Source organism: Tupaia chinensis, unplaced genomic scaffold, assembly GCF_000334495.1.
Source record: "Tupaia chinensis unplaced genomic scaffold, TupChi_1.0 Scaffold000671_1, whole genome shotgun sequence".
Classification (NCBI taxonomy): Eukaryota; Metazoa; Chordata; class Mammalia; order Scandentia; family Tupaiidae; genus Tupaia; species Tupaia belangeri.
Genome location: NW_006160193.1, coordinates 4166525 through 4180891, shown reverse-complemented (window position 1 = coordinate 4180891; position 14367 = coordinate 4166525). Strand labels below are relative to the sequence as shown.

The following is a 14367-nucleotide window of genomic DNA, read 5'->3' as shown; positions in this document are numbered from 1 at the left end:
CCGGGGCGCGGCGTCGAGCACGGAGGCCAGCTCGCCCGCGAGTCCTCGGCCGCGATCTGCCGGCCCGCGGACGGGGCTAGCAGTGCTCGTGGCTCTCGGGGCTCTCGAGGGCGGAACTTGACATCAGGCCGGGAGGGCGCTAGCTCCGGCCCCGGGGCAGGTGTCTTAGTGGTTCGGGGCACCCGGACAGCCTGCGGGTCCCCTCCCCCTCCCGCGCCCACCCAGAGCCGGAGCAGGACCGTGAAGTTTCGCCAGACTCCACCCTCTCCCCGCAGCTATCTGGGCCGGGCTGGGCCCCCGGGAGACTTCTAAGCGGGCTGGCCTGGAGGGCATTAAGCATTTCTGGCCAGACCCCAGGCGCCGAGTCACGCTTGGGCACGCAGCCCTGTTCCTGCGCGGTTCCGGGAGCTGCCAGGGGAGCCATTCATCCACCCGGGTGGCGGAGTGAGCCGGACTCGCCGGATGGGCAAGCGGTTTCGAACACCTTCACACCTTCCTCCCCAAGCCTGTGTCCGAGGAGGGCCCGAGTCGCCAGTGTGCAGTCCAGGCTCTGCCTGCGACCCGACCCGACGCAGGGCAGCCTGTCTGGGCTTTCTCTGCTTTTATCTGGAGGCTTAATTTATTCAACAGGTATTTATGGGGATGAACTGAGACCTGGCGGCCCGCTGGGTATCCCCAGGTCCAGTCTGGCCAGTGGGGGCGGTTTCGCTCCAGGACCACCTGTCCTGTTCTTGTCTTCATCGGCTTGGGGTTGGCCCTCATAATGTCTTCAGCCACTGGCCAGTGGGGACAGCCCCAGAGGAGTGACGAGCAGTGGCCTTAACCTGAACTTCCCAGCCTGTTACCCAGACAGGTCTTCAGGAGCCGCTGGAGGGGGAAAAGCCTAGAACTTTGTGCAAGTGGGAACCGGGCAAGGTGAGAGGAGGGCCGTAGCCCCGGGGGCCTGCTCTCTGCACCATATCTGTCCCTCAGGTCATGCTGCTCCCCATGTGTACCTCCTGGGGAGGACCGACCCCAGGCCGCCCTCCTGGCCCTTCTACCCACCTGCGGTGGGTGTCTGTCTGGGGGCAGCGCCCCCTCCCAGGCTCCTGGGGAGCATTCTTCCCCCAGAAGACCGAGTTCCTTCTGCAGTTGCATCTTTTTTTTTTTTTGAGAGATTTTTGCTATAGGGCGCGTGCGCTCGCCAGACAGACAGAGAGAGACAGAGAGACAGAAAGCAGGAAATCACCCCCCAGGGGGGATGGCCACGCCGCAATCCCTTCTCCTCCATTCTCCTCTCGGGATCTTGGGCACGCACGCACACGCGCCCGGCGTGAGTTTAAGCCACCGGGTCCGGGACTCGAACCGTGGTCGACTACGTGGGAGTCCAGCGACATAGCCATTACGCTAACTGCTGGTCCCTGCAGTTGCATCTTAGGACAAGTGTCAGGGCGGTGACATTTGGGAAGTGACACTCATTCTAAGGCCAGACCTGCTTGGAGACCCCACTGGTCCCCAGGACCCATGAGTGGGCACAGGAAGCCTCTGTCTGCAGCGCCCTTCTGCCTGTCAGGGCAGGAGGCAAGCTCATGTCCAGCCCCTGTGCCCATCCCTGCAGGCCCTGCCCAGCACTGGGGTACACACTGCCCCAGAGCCTAGTCTACCGTGGATGCAGCCCTAGCCACTGGTCCCCCCCACCCCGCCTCAGGGGCTCTGGGGGGGGCAGACTTGGGAGAGTGACCCAACCGTGTCCCAGGTCATATTCCAAGTCAGGCAGCCCTCCGGAGGGGCTGATGAGGAACAGGGTGCAGGCACCATCCCCCCTTGGGACCTGGCCCTGAGGCCCCTGGCCATTTCCTGCTCTCCTGGGCTCAGGATGGGAGCGGGCAGTGCTTCTCTGGGACGGCTCTTGGTCAGACTCCCCAGGAAGGAGGGCCCTGGGCGCGGCATGGACAAGACAGGCACAGGGAGGCACAGGGAGAAGCTCGGGGCGGCATCTGTCCTGTGCCTCTTGCCACCACCTCTGCTGCCAGGGGCCTCTGGGCCATGGTCTCTCACCGCCCTGGGGCACCTTGTGAGTCCAGGTTCTCCCAGGCAGTGGGCAGTACCCTGTGTGATGGGTCCCTTGCTGCTGCTGTGTCCTCAGGGAAACTGGCTCTCTCGCGACCTTGAGGTTGAAAGGGTGAGAGCTCTGATGGGGGCACCGCTCAGCTTGTTCCTGAGGACTGAGGATAGGAGGTTCTGGGGGAGGGAGGCCACCAAGCACTTGCTCCAGGGCACCCAGACCAGTCCAGAGCGAGCCAGGGCCCGCCCTTGAATGTGCCTCCCAGCGGAGGCGGGGTGGCTGCGGCTTCTCTTCCCGTCCCACCACTCCCTGTCCAGCGCTGCTGGCACCTGGGCACTCAGGGAAGCCTGAGCTGGGCCTAGCTGCGGGGCAGAGGCGGGCAGAGGCCCCCAGCCGGAGGGAGAAAGAAGGCCTAGGGGCTCCCCATGCACGTGTTCGCTTTCGAGGACCCATGGAGAACAAAAGGAGGAGGCTCCGATTTAGAAACTCCACAGCCTGAAGTGGAAAAGAAGGGGGAGTGCAAAGGAAAGAAGCAGGAGGGTCCCAGAAAGCCAGGCCCACGTTTGGGCATCCTGAAGACAGGCAGGCTCGCTGGGGGCCTTCACACCCACCTGTGGCTGTCAGGGGCCCGGGAGCAGCAGAGGAGCAGGTCTGGAGATAGTGCACATGGCGGATAAATCACGTTGGAAACTTGCCCTGATCGAAAGAGTGAATCTGCGGAGGGAAAGGGCTGACGGGAATCCAGGCAGTTAAAGGAGACACACCCTTGGCAGCTTCTGGTGCCATTTCTGGATCCTGAAGATAAAACCAGAGGCTTCTGACAGAATAAACGTGTCCTGGACGAGGGCAGGGGTTTCTCTGCAGCACCAAGCACCAGAGCCCTCGGGGACGCCGTAGACGCCCAGTGGCCTGGGGCTTGGGGTCGTCACAGCAGGACTGTGTCCTGACCGGTTAGGAGGTGTGCTTTGCAGCTGAGCAAGAACTCGGAGGGCGGTAACCCAGGAAGCCTCCGAGTGGCAGTTGACAGTAGAGACCCCAAGATGAGAGCGGAGGGAACAGCCATGGCTCTGCAACTTGTAGGTTCTGGGTGAACATCTGGGAGGCGGCGGAGGAAGGGAGCCCTCTTGGGGCAGCCCTCACCAGGGCTGGGTGGGAGAGGCACAGGGCTGGCGGTGCCTGTCTCGCTTCTGTGATCAGAAGTGTTAGAAATAAACAGCCTTTTCCCGAATGTACAAATTAATGTGCTACCGGGGCTCCATAGTAATTTGCCAGAACAAGCAAAAACGTAGGCAAGAAAAGAAACTATCCCTGGGCCAGCAGGTGGCGTGGTGGTTAAGGGTGCCAGACTCCCACATGGATGTCTGTGGTTGGAGTCCAGAGTCCCGGGCCTGGCAGCTTGCTTTCTCACTTTCTCTCTTGCTCCATCCCTCTCTGGTCAAAATGAGAGAAAGAGAGAGAAAGAAAGAAAATTAAAAGGAAGGAAGGAAGTTAAATAAAATAATTCTTTTAAAAAATGAAGGTGCAGAATGTCAGACCTGAAATGGCCTCAGGCTGGGTTAGAAAACCAAACCCAGCTATCAGTGTTCAGAAGAAAAGTAAAACAAATTAGTTAGCAAAGGTTCAGAAGTGAAAGCTGGGGGGAACCAGCAGTTAGCATAATGGCTATGTCACTGGACTCCCACGTAGTCGACCGCAGTTCACATCCCGGACCCGGTGGCTTAGAACTCACGCTGGGCGCGTGTGCGTGTATGCCCAAGATCCCGAGAGGAGAATGGAGAGGGGATTGCGGCGTGAATATCCCCCCTGGGGGGTGATTTCTCTCACTTTCTGTCTCTCTGTCTCTCTCTGTCTGTCTGGCAAGCGTACTATAGCGAAAACCTCTCAAAAAAAAAAAAAATAGTGAAAGCTGGGGACTGGCCTGTGGCCTAGTGGTTAAGGGAGCTGGATCCCACATGGCCAGCCACAGAGTTTGAGTCCTGGGCCCAGCAGCTTTAAAAACATGCCAGGTGTGTGTGCATGCACGGCCAAAATCCCCCCAGGTAGAAAAATGGAGGAGAAGGGGGACCAGGGGACGGTGTAATGGTAACGTCACTGGACTCCCACATAGTCGACCAGGGCTCAAGTCCTAGACCCGGTGGCTTAAAACTCATGCGTGTGTGTGCGCGTGTGTGCCCAGTATCTCAAGGGGAGAATGAAGAAGGGATTGTAGAGTGGCTATCCCCCTGGAAGGGGTGATTTTTCACTTTCTTTCTCTCCATCTCTTCCTCTGGCAAGCGCATGTACTCTACAGCAAAAATCTCTCTTAAATTTTTTTAATGAATTATTTTATATCACTGTATGTATGTATGCATGTATTTATTTTAATTTTGACCAGAGAGGGACAGAGTGAGAGAGAGAGGAAAAGAGAGAAAGCAAGGCACCAGGTCTGGAACATGAACCATGGTCAGCCCTGTGGGAGTCCAGTGCCCTTCACCACCATGCCACCTGCCAATCCCTCTTAAAAAATGCTTTTAAAAGATGAAAGGAAAATGGAGAAGGGATTGTGCCCATCCCAGTGGGCAGTGCTGTCTGGAAGAGTTGGGAAAATACTGTATCAGATATGTGTACTAAGAAAGCATGCAAGATCAGCACAGTTAATATCCAAGTGTGGTTTATGGTCCAAAGTGTTAAAGGTTACAAGGACATTACGGAAAGCTAAGAGTGGGGCCAGCCAGTGGTGTGGTGGTTAAGGTGCTGGATCCTACATGGCTGACCACTCAGTTCCAGGCCCAGGCCAAGTCCTGGACCCGGTGGCCTGAATGACATGCCAGGTGTTTGTATGTGCATGCCTGAGATCCCGAGAGGAGAGTGGGGGGAGGGGGTGGCAGATTGCAGCGTGGCCATCTGCCTGGGAGTGCTTCCTCTCTCTGTCTCTCCAGAGTGCACATGCCCATATAAATTAAGAAAAAGATTGGACCAGCAGTTGGTGCAACAGCTATGTCGCTGGACTCCCACATAGTCGAACAAGGTTCGCGTCCCGGACCCGGTGACTTAAACTCATGCCGGGTGCGTGTGTGTGTGTGCCTAAGAGCCCGAGAGGTGACAGGAGGAGAAGGGATTGCGGCGTGGCCATTCTCCCTGGGGGGTGATTTTTCGCTTTCTGTCTCTCGGTCTTTCTGGCGAGCGCATGTACCCTATAGCAAAAACCTCTCCCCCCAAAAAAAGAAAAAATTACTCACATGTGAGCCATCCAGAACTAATATGGTAGCTCCAGGTTTTTTTACTTTAAAAAAAAAAAGAAGAAAAGAAGATGAAAGCAGTACAGTTTGTGAAGATGTTGGATAGTTCACGATAGCCAGCTGTAATGGGGAACAGGAGGCATGGGTAACTGGGTGCAGAGGAGGGCTCCGAGCCTAGAAAGTCAAGGTTCCGAACCTGGCTTTGCCCTACTAGCTGTGTGGCGGGGACATCGATTCTGTACCTCGGTTTTCACATCTATAAAATGGGTTCACAGCCCTGTAATGGGTAAATAAGTGGGAAACATGCTGTTCTTTATTTATTCATTTGTTTGTTTTAATTTGACCAGAGAGTGACAGAGTGAGAGGGAGGGGGAAAGTGAGAAGGCAAGCCACCAGGTCTGGGACTTGAACCATGGTTGCCCATGTGGGAGTCCAATGTCCTTAACCACCACACCGCCTGCCTGCCCTGGAAACAGTGTTCTTAATGCAAATCTAAGACTAGTAACCAGCAGGTAGTACTCGTCCTCCGTGTTACTCCACAGATGTTTTCTGTTTTACTTACGTTCACACACTAGTAGCAGTAGAAAAGAGAACTTTGACAGCTCTGGAAGCTCTAGGCCAGGCCTGCGGGAATTGGTGTCAGTTTCGTGACCTCACCGAACCTGCCCCTTCTTCCACGAAGTGGAGAAATGACGCTGTCTTGCTCCGTGGTGATGGCGGTTCACAGAAAGGCATGCAGCCTGCTCCGAACTCAGCACTGGGGAGCTGTTCTGGAGGGAGAAGCTTTGTCCTTGGAGGGCGCTGGGTTTGGGGCAGGCCCTGAGCTGATAAATAACCAAGCGTGACTGCTTAGCCACCTCACCCCCTCGGCAGAAGGAAGCGAGGTGGCAGCCGTCACCGTCACCGGTTCTGCGTCAGGGACAGGCAGGGGTCAGTTCTTCCCGGGTAGCATTTCCACGGCTGTCCCAGGGCAGGGGCGAGGTCTCACCACGTCTGCAGGAGAGGCAGCCAGGGAAGCCCCGGCCAGGAGTTGGGAGGGTGGGCTGTCGCAGAGGCAGTGCATGCAGCCTGCGCCCAGACCCGGCGGGGACGCCCACTCAGCCTAGGACACCGGGCACACACTGGGCGAGAGGATGCACCTGTGCCAGGTCCGGTCGGCGTCCCTCCCCTCCCGCATCGCGCCAGGACTTGCCCAGTGTCCAGCACTGCAGGTTTCCGAGGCATCTGATCACAAGGGACCCCTTTTTTCCTCCAGGTGTGGCAGGCGTGCTTGTGGGACACCCATTTGACACGGTCAAGGTGAGTGTCGTCACCTGCTCACTTTCGGGCCGCGAGGGGTGCAGGCGTTGGCCAGGGGCGTGCAGGGTAGGGTAGCTCGAGGCGCACGCCAGCTCCAGCCCCAGAATGCGCCCAGGGGCTCGCCAGGGCTTTGGGGGTAAAGGGTGAGTGGGGGTTCTCTGCCAGGGTGGGAGGCCAGCCTGCCTTTGGGTCCGTCCTGGCTCCTAGCTGGGCCGAGTGCAGTCTGGTTCGTGGCCAAGTCCATCTGAGGCCTGGCCAGCAGAGACTGGCGGGCTGAAGGTCAGGTCTCCTCTCGTCCAGAGCAAGGACACCCACTACTTGGGTGACGGACTCCCCCAACTCCTCGGGGAAGTAAGAAGTCCAGAAAAGGCCCACGACCATGACTGCAACCTCGGGGACAGCAGTGCTTGCATTAGTGAGAAACTCAGTACTGCTCCCAGGAGGTGTCCTTGGGGGCCCTCGGGACAGGCTCTGGCCCTCCCCACACCTCCAGAAACCACAGCCCCATGTTCTCAGACACCCCAGGAAGGAAACCAAGGCAGTCCACGTCTTCTAGTTGGAAATTCCCCAATAAGCCTTTCCCTGTGGTGGGGTTCTGCTTCTCAAACTGGCCGGGTCAGGACCCTCCCTGTGAGCAGCAGCCACCTGGCCAGACCTCCCACACTCGCTGGAAACATGGAACTTGGCACCTTTTCCCACCGAGATGAGGACAAAGCCTGAGGCAGGGCACCTCATCCCACGCTGGGCTTGTGGACTTCCTGTCTCCTCTGTGTGGGTGAGCCCAGGTGTTTGCTGGCCAAGAAAACGGGCTGGGACTTCTTCCAGTGCGGGCACGAGGCCTTGCCCAGTGAACCGACTCAGACCTTCAAAAGTTCTGTCCCTGGGCCGTGAGCAGCTCTAGGCCCCTCTGCCAGCCGTTTGCTCCTGACCTTGGGCCAGACTTGACCTCTGGGCACAGATGTTCTCATCTGCAGAGTGGGTTGGGCCGGGTGGTCACGGCCCCAGGTGCCCAGGAGGGTAATCTGTGCTGGAGTAAAATGCTGGTTCTGCAAAGCCAAACCTTCCATCCCTCCGCAGGCACCTGGGGAGGCTGAAGGGCCAGACTCTCCGGCAGGCAGTGGGCCCTGAGTTCCCCACGTGGCCTCCAGCAGGAAGGCCCTGGAGGACCTGTCCACGCAGGCCCTGCCCACAGGCCAGATTAGCCCAGACAGCCGGGCAGTGCCCACATGACGCCGTCCCTATCTGTGGCTACGTGTCATGAGGCCTCTTGCAGCTGTGTCCAGCCAAGAAGTCCCTTTGATTTGCGTCCTCAGTCCAGCTCTGCAGAGGCCAGGAACTGGGCTGGGCCTGGCCAGGCCTCCCGCGGGCGCACTCAGACAGTCCCTGTCGGGGTGGGGACACTTTGGTCCTGGCGCCTACACCTCCCTCTGAGCTGCGGAGGCATGGCCAGTGCCCCTCCTTGAGCTGAGCCTTTTATTGTGAAGGGGAGAAAACCTGCCCCTGGTCATCAGCTCGGCCCGCCAGCCCCACTCAGGCTCGTATGCTGTGATGCTGCCCCTCTCCGAGGTCACTGGCTGGACAATGTCACACCCTGTCACCAACGCCTGTTGCTTTTATCGACCGTCTCCCATTATAGAGCCTAAACATCCTCAGTAATGCTGATCTCCTTCCCCCGACGCGTTGTTTACGTGTGTGCACGGCCTCCAGGATGCCCCCCCCTACCGTGTTCCGGGGCATGTGATATATATACGTGTGTGTATATATTTTTAGTAAGTTTTTACTGGAGAGAGACAGTACAGTCCCTTCTCCGTGTTCCTTCCGGGTCTTGGGAACACGTGCACATGCCTCCGGTGTGATTTTGAAGTCACCACGTCTGGGACTCGCACGTGGGAGTCCAGCAGTATTCACCATGCCCTCTACTGGTGCGGATACTTTTTAGATTTTTGTTTTGTTTTGTTTTGTTTTGAGAGATCTTTTGACTATAGGGCATGTGCGCTCTCCAGACAGACAGAGATAGGGAAACAGAAAGTGAGACATCACCCCCAGACGGAATAGCCACACTGCAATTCCTTCTCCTTCATTCTTTTCTTGGGATTTTGGACACACATGCACTCGTGCCCGATATGAGTTTAAGCCACTGGATCCAGGACTCGAACTGCAGTTGACTATGTGGGAGTCTAGCAATGTAACCATTATGCCATTTGCTAGTTCCAGCATGTTTTAATCATCAGGTACATGATTGGAGCATGTTTTTTGTTTGTTTTTCACAAAAATAATATACTATAAAAATATTTTGGAGCTGGCAAGTGGTGTGGTGATTAAGGCACTGGGCTTCCACATGGCTGACCATGGTTCGAGTCCTGGACCTGGTAGCTTGTTTTCTCACTTTCTCACTCTCTCTTGCTCTGTCCCTCTCTGGTCAAATTTAAATAAATAAATTTAAATGAAATAGTTTTTTTTTGAAAGGTTTTTGCTATAGGGCATGTGTCCTCGCCAAAAAGAGACAGAGAGACATAAAGCGAGATATCACCCCCCTACGGGGAAAAAGAAAATAATTATTATTTTTTTAAATTCTTTTTTTGTTTTTTTTTGAGAGGTTTTTGCTATAGGGTGCGTGCACTTGCCAGACAGAGAGACAGAAAGCAAGAAATCACCCCCCAGGGGGGATGACCACGCCACAATCCCTTCTCCTCCATTCTCCTTTCGGATGCACGCACACGCACCCGGCCTGAGTTTAAGCCACTGGGTTTGGGACACGAACCGTGGTTGACTACGTGGGAGTCCAGCGACATAGCCATTACGCTAACTGCTGGTTCCCAATAAAATCATTCTTAAAAAGTTTTTTTTAAACTATGAAAGAGATATACTAAAAACAAAATAGACTCCTAATATCCTTTCTTTCCCAGAACCCTCCTGAAAAGCAGAAGTGTACAGGACCAGCAGTTGGCATAATGGCTATGACACTGGACTCCCACATAGTCAACCTTGGCTCAAGTCCCAGACCCAGTGGCTTAAAACTCACGTCGGGTGCGTGTGCGTGCATGCCCAAGACCCGAGAGGAGAAAGGAGGAGAAGGGATTGCGGCGTGACCATCTCCCCTGGGGGGTGATTTCTCACTTTCTGTCTGTCTGTCTCTCCAGCGAGTACATGTGCCCTATAGCAAGAATCTCTCTCTAAAATAACAACAAAAGCCAGAAATGTGCACAGGCCCGTAAACATTCCTTGATCTTGGACAAGCTCTGTAGCCTAATGGTTCAGAGAGCTGAGTGCCACATGGCGGACCACAGTTCGAATCCCAGCCCTCAGTGGCTTGAGGCATATGGACGTGTGTACCCAATGTAGCAAAGGGAGGGGGACTGGGAGAGGGAGGGTTGCAGCACTGCCGTCCTGTCAGGAGGTGCTCCCCACCCACCTCTCTGCGTGCATGAGCCCTCTGACTGGACGCCCGCATGGCTGACCTTGGTTCTAACCCCAGATCGGCAGCTGACTTTCTCACTCCCCCCCATCTCTGGTGAGCACATGTGCCCTATAGCAAGTCAAAAATGGTGATCATAAAATTTAAATTTTTTTTGAGAGGTTTTTGCTATAGGGCACGTGTGCTCACCAGATAGACAGAGACAGAGAGATAGAAAGCGAGAAATAACCCCCTGAAGGGATGGCCACGCCACAATCCCTTCTCCTCTATTCTCCTCTTGGGATCTTGGGCACACATGCACATGCGCCCAGCGTGAGTTTAAGCCACCGGGTCCAGGACTCAAACCACAGTCGGCTACATGGGAGTCCAGCGACATAGCCATTACGCCAACTGCTGGTCCCAAAATTAAATAATTCTTTAAAGAAACTTCTTTAAAGTTCTTTGTTTTGGCAAAAGGGGATTTACTTCTTATTGCTATCATTGGTTTTTTTTTTTTTCTTTCTTAAATTGTACTCTTCAGAGAGAGACAGACAGGAAGAAAGGACCAGCCGACGGGCGTGGCCATGCCAGAGTCCTTTCCTGTCTCCACCCTGCCGGAATCTTGGGCACATGAGCACATGTGTCTGTTCCTTTTAAGCCACCGCACTGGGATTTGAACCGTGGTCAGCCATGTAGGTTCCGGTTCCCAGTGCAGAGCACGTAACCACGGTGGACGGTGCCAGCCCTGTTCTTGTTTGCCATTCAAGTTTGACGCACAGGGAAAGCACATCACCCTCAGTGTCCGCCTGGCTCAGCACGAGCCCAGCCTGGCTCCCGCCACCCAGGCCAAGTCCTCCTCCCTAACAGCGCCTCCTGCCTGCCTTTCCAGACGGCCACCATCCTAATTCCCGACGCCCTGGGTCCCTTTGCTTGGTATTGGATTCCGTGTAATTGGAGTGCTACTCCCCAACAGTTAGGAGCCCCCGGGTTCCGTGTCAGCCCCTGCCGACCCGCAACCGCAGACATCAGGGCTGGGACATAAACAGCTTATTTCTTCAGGACCTTGAGACCAAAACGTCCACGGTTTGTCTTTTTTTTTTTAAGAATTATTTTTATTTAACTTTATTTATTTATTTACTTTAATTTGCCTGGAGTGAGGGGAAGGGAGAGTGAGAGCAGGAGCAAGAACAAGCGAGAAAGTTAGTCACCAAGTCCGGGACTCGGACAGTGGTCGGCCACGTGAGAGTCCAGCGCCCTTAGCCACCATGCTGCCTGCCGGCCCCCAAGGTTTGTCTTCCCCACGTCGTGGCCAGAACCGCAGCCACAGCCCCCTGGCGGGCATTCTGTGCAAGGTGGTTTTCTGTCATCCCAGGCTCCGTGCCCAAGTCGCTTTTATCGGGATCCGCCGAGGATGCTGTGCCTGGCACCGGGGAGGGGCTGGGCGGGGGGCTGGCTGGGGGCTCGGCACCTGGATGTGATGTTGATTTCGTGTTGCTTTAACCGCCTTTACTTTCTGAGCTAGGGGCTGTCTCCACCCATAGCAAAAGTAACTTTGTTGTAGATGAGCGTAAGCCTCACCCGGAGCGCCTAGTAAGTACAGACCAGGTGAACCTCATCCCCGTCCTCCCCCACCAGATCCGGGCTTGGACCCCACCCTGCCATGTGCCCCCTTCCACTCCCACCCCCAGAGTGCCCTCTGTGACTGGCAGGGGACAGGGAGGGTGTGCGGCGAGTACAGGCCCTGGGGTAGGGGATCGGGCAGGGCTAGTGGAGGAATGAGTCCCTCTGGGTGAGCGGTATCTGCACGAGAGTCCCCAGCCCGAGGGAGTTGTACTCAGATGCCCCTGTCCCCGGAGGGGGACCCCATGTCCATCAGTCCTCACAGCTTCTGCCACCCCACATCTCAGGACCCTCAGCTCTAGGTGAGACTAGGCCCTTCAGACTCATAGACGGGGAGGGCTCGTCACAGACCCAGGGGCTGGAGCAGAGTCAGGACAGGCCTCTGGCCACTTGGTGGGCGAAGCCGAGGTGCCCTCAGCCTGCCCGTCCCGGCCGCTGGACCTGCACGCTCGCCAGTCTGCCCTGGGAAGCGGAAAGGCACAGCCCAGGCACCACCACAGTCTGGCCCCAGGGAGGGACCACTCTGCCCCATGTGGATTCTGCTGACACAGGCCTCTTTGTGCCAGTGTCGGGGTGGTGTCCCACCAGAGAGCCCAAAATGCCAATGAGAAAGCAGAAGACCTGGCATCACGAGCCTTCCCGCGACCCAGCACATGGTGTCGGTGTGGCACCCTGCGTTTCCCTTCTGCAAACCCAGGCCCCACTGCCAGGTCCTGGCAGAGTGCTGGGCAGCGGGGCGGGCGTGCTGGGGTAGCTCATGCCAATGCTCACAGCTGCCAGCTGCTCCTTGGAGCAGCAGCTTCTCGCTGTGGAGGTCTGCACATGCAGAGATGCTACTTTTCCCTAGAACCTTTTTTGGCAGTGCATTTGCCAACAGAAGACCCGCCTGTTCGGTGGGGTGAGTTGGAAGCGGTTCCAGAATTGACCGCACAGCACCTGGCTGTGCCCGGTCCCGACCACCACAGCCTTGCATGTCCTTGCAGAGCACGGCCTTGGCCAAGTTATACGGCATCTTTGAGCCCCCCTTCCCATCTGGAAAGGGGACCCACAGGCAGGGGATTCCAGTGCCCGGGGACGAGACGACGAGCATGCAGCCCCCCGCATCCCGGGCACTGGGGCTCCCTCTCGGGCCCTGACTCTAACATGGATCATTTCTGATCGGATCTGGGGGATCAGCTCCTGGGAATGTCCCTGACCTAGTCTATCCTCCACTCCCACGGAGCGGCTTCCGCGTTCATGACCTGTCCCTCCCACTCTGCCATGGCAGAGCCAGCGTGTCGAGAGCAGAGATTAGCTCTCAGTTGCCATTGAGCACTTTGGCATGTGAGAGGTTCTGGGCTGCTGGGCCTGAGCGGTGCCGCCAGACCTTGGAGTCGCCAACCTGGGTCCCCCAGGAGGCTGTGAGCTGCCTGTCACCGCTCTGTTAACTCGGCCATGCCCACAGTGGGCTGCTGCAGAAGCCAGGCAGTGCCTGATGCCTGGTGGGACAGTAGCCACTCTGCAGGCTGTGTCACCTGACGAAGTACAGGCCGGCCTCCAAACCTGGTGCGTGCACATTGTCCGTGCACAGTGCAGACGGAACGTGGCTGCCCCGACTTGTCCAAAGTCTTGGGGACCCTCTAGCCAGTTGACAGCCGCAGTCCCTGTAGATGCCTGCCCAGACACCCCTCCCCAAGAAGGCATGGGTACCCACCCTGCCCCCCCCGGAACCCCAAGAGCCACAGAAAGCTACCAGGTTCCTTCCTCGTGTGTGGTGCCGTGGCCTCCAGAGACTCCCCGGGCAGTCCTGAGCGCAGGGCAGGGGAGCTGGGTGTGTGCAGCTGGCCCCCCTTTGATGGGGCCCTCTCTTTCCAGGTGAGGCTTCAGGTGCAGAGCGTGGAGAAGCCCCAGTACCGAGGGACCCTGGGAACCCCAAGAGCCACAGAAAGCTACCAGGTTCCTTCCTCGTGTGTGGTGCCGTGGCCTCCAGAGACTCCCCGGGCAGTCCTGAGCGCAGGGCAGGGGAGCTGGGTGTGTGCAGCTGGCCCCCCTTTGATGGGGCCCTCTCTTTCCAGGTGAGGCTTCAGGTGCAGAGCGTGGAGAAGCCCCAGTACCGAGGGACCCTGCACTGCTTCCAGGCCATTGTCAAGCAGGAGAGCGTGAGTGCCCCACACAGGGCAGGGGGTGGCTGGGGCAAAGCCTTCCTACCAGAGCTGGGCCACCGCAGCAAATCAGCCTGGGGGATGTGGGGCGTGAGGCCTGGGCCTCTCAGACTGTGCCTCTAAAACAGGCCGTGTGACCGTCCTGAGCATCTGGTGTGGGCTGGGGCTGCCACCATTTTGAGTGGAGGGCCGTGGACGCTAATGGCCCCTGTCCCCCACAGGTGCTGGGCCTGTACAAGGGCCTAGGCTCGCCCCTCATGGGGCTCACCTTCATCAACGCGCTGGTGTTTGGAGTGCAGGGTAACACCCTCCGGGCGCTGGGCCGCGACTCGCCGCTGAACCAGTTCCTGGCAGGCGCAGCGGCGGGTGCCATCCAGTGCGTCATCTGCTGCCCGATGGAGCTGGCCAAGACCCGGCTGCAGCTGCAGGACGCGGGCCCGGCCCGCACCTACAAGGGCTCCCTGGACTGCCTGGTGCAGATCTACCGGCGCGAGGGCCTGCGCGGCGTCAACCGCGGCATGGCGTCCACGTTGCTGCGGGAGACGCCCAGCTTCGGCGTCTACTTCCTGTCCTACGACGTGCTCACGCGGGCGCTGGGCTGCGAGCCTGGCGACCGGCTGCTGGTGCCCACGCCGCTGCTGGCGGGACACG

At 57.4% G+C, this 14367-nt stretch overlaps 1 protein-coding gene across 1 annotated transcript in view; it reads left to right on the top strand.

Annotated features, from left to right (window-relative positions):
- The first annotated feature begins 282 nt into the window (after positions 1 to 282).
- The window catches only part of SLC25A29 (solute carrier family 25 member 29), a 15488-nt gene continuing 1403 nt past the window's right edge, over positions 283 to 14367 (top strand). Inside the window, exons 1-4 of the mRNA XM_006160013.3 lie at positions 283 to 630; positions 6518 to 6561; positions 13630 to 13713; positions 13938 to 14359. Of these exons, the coding sequence (XP_006160075.2) occupies positions 13974 to 14359 (386 nt within the window). The 5' untranslated portion in view covers positions 283 to 630; positions 6518 to 6561; positions 13630 to 13713; positions 13938 to 13973. The remainder of the gene's footprint in view (positions 631 to 6517; positions 6562 to 13629; positions 13714 to 13937; positions 14360 to 14367) is intronic.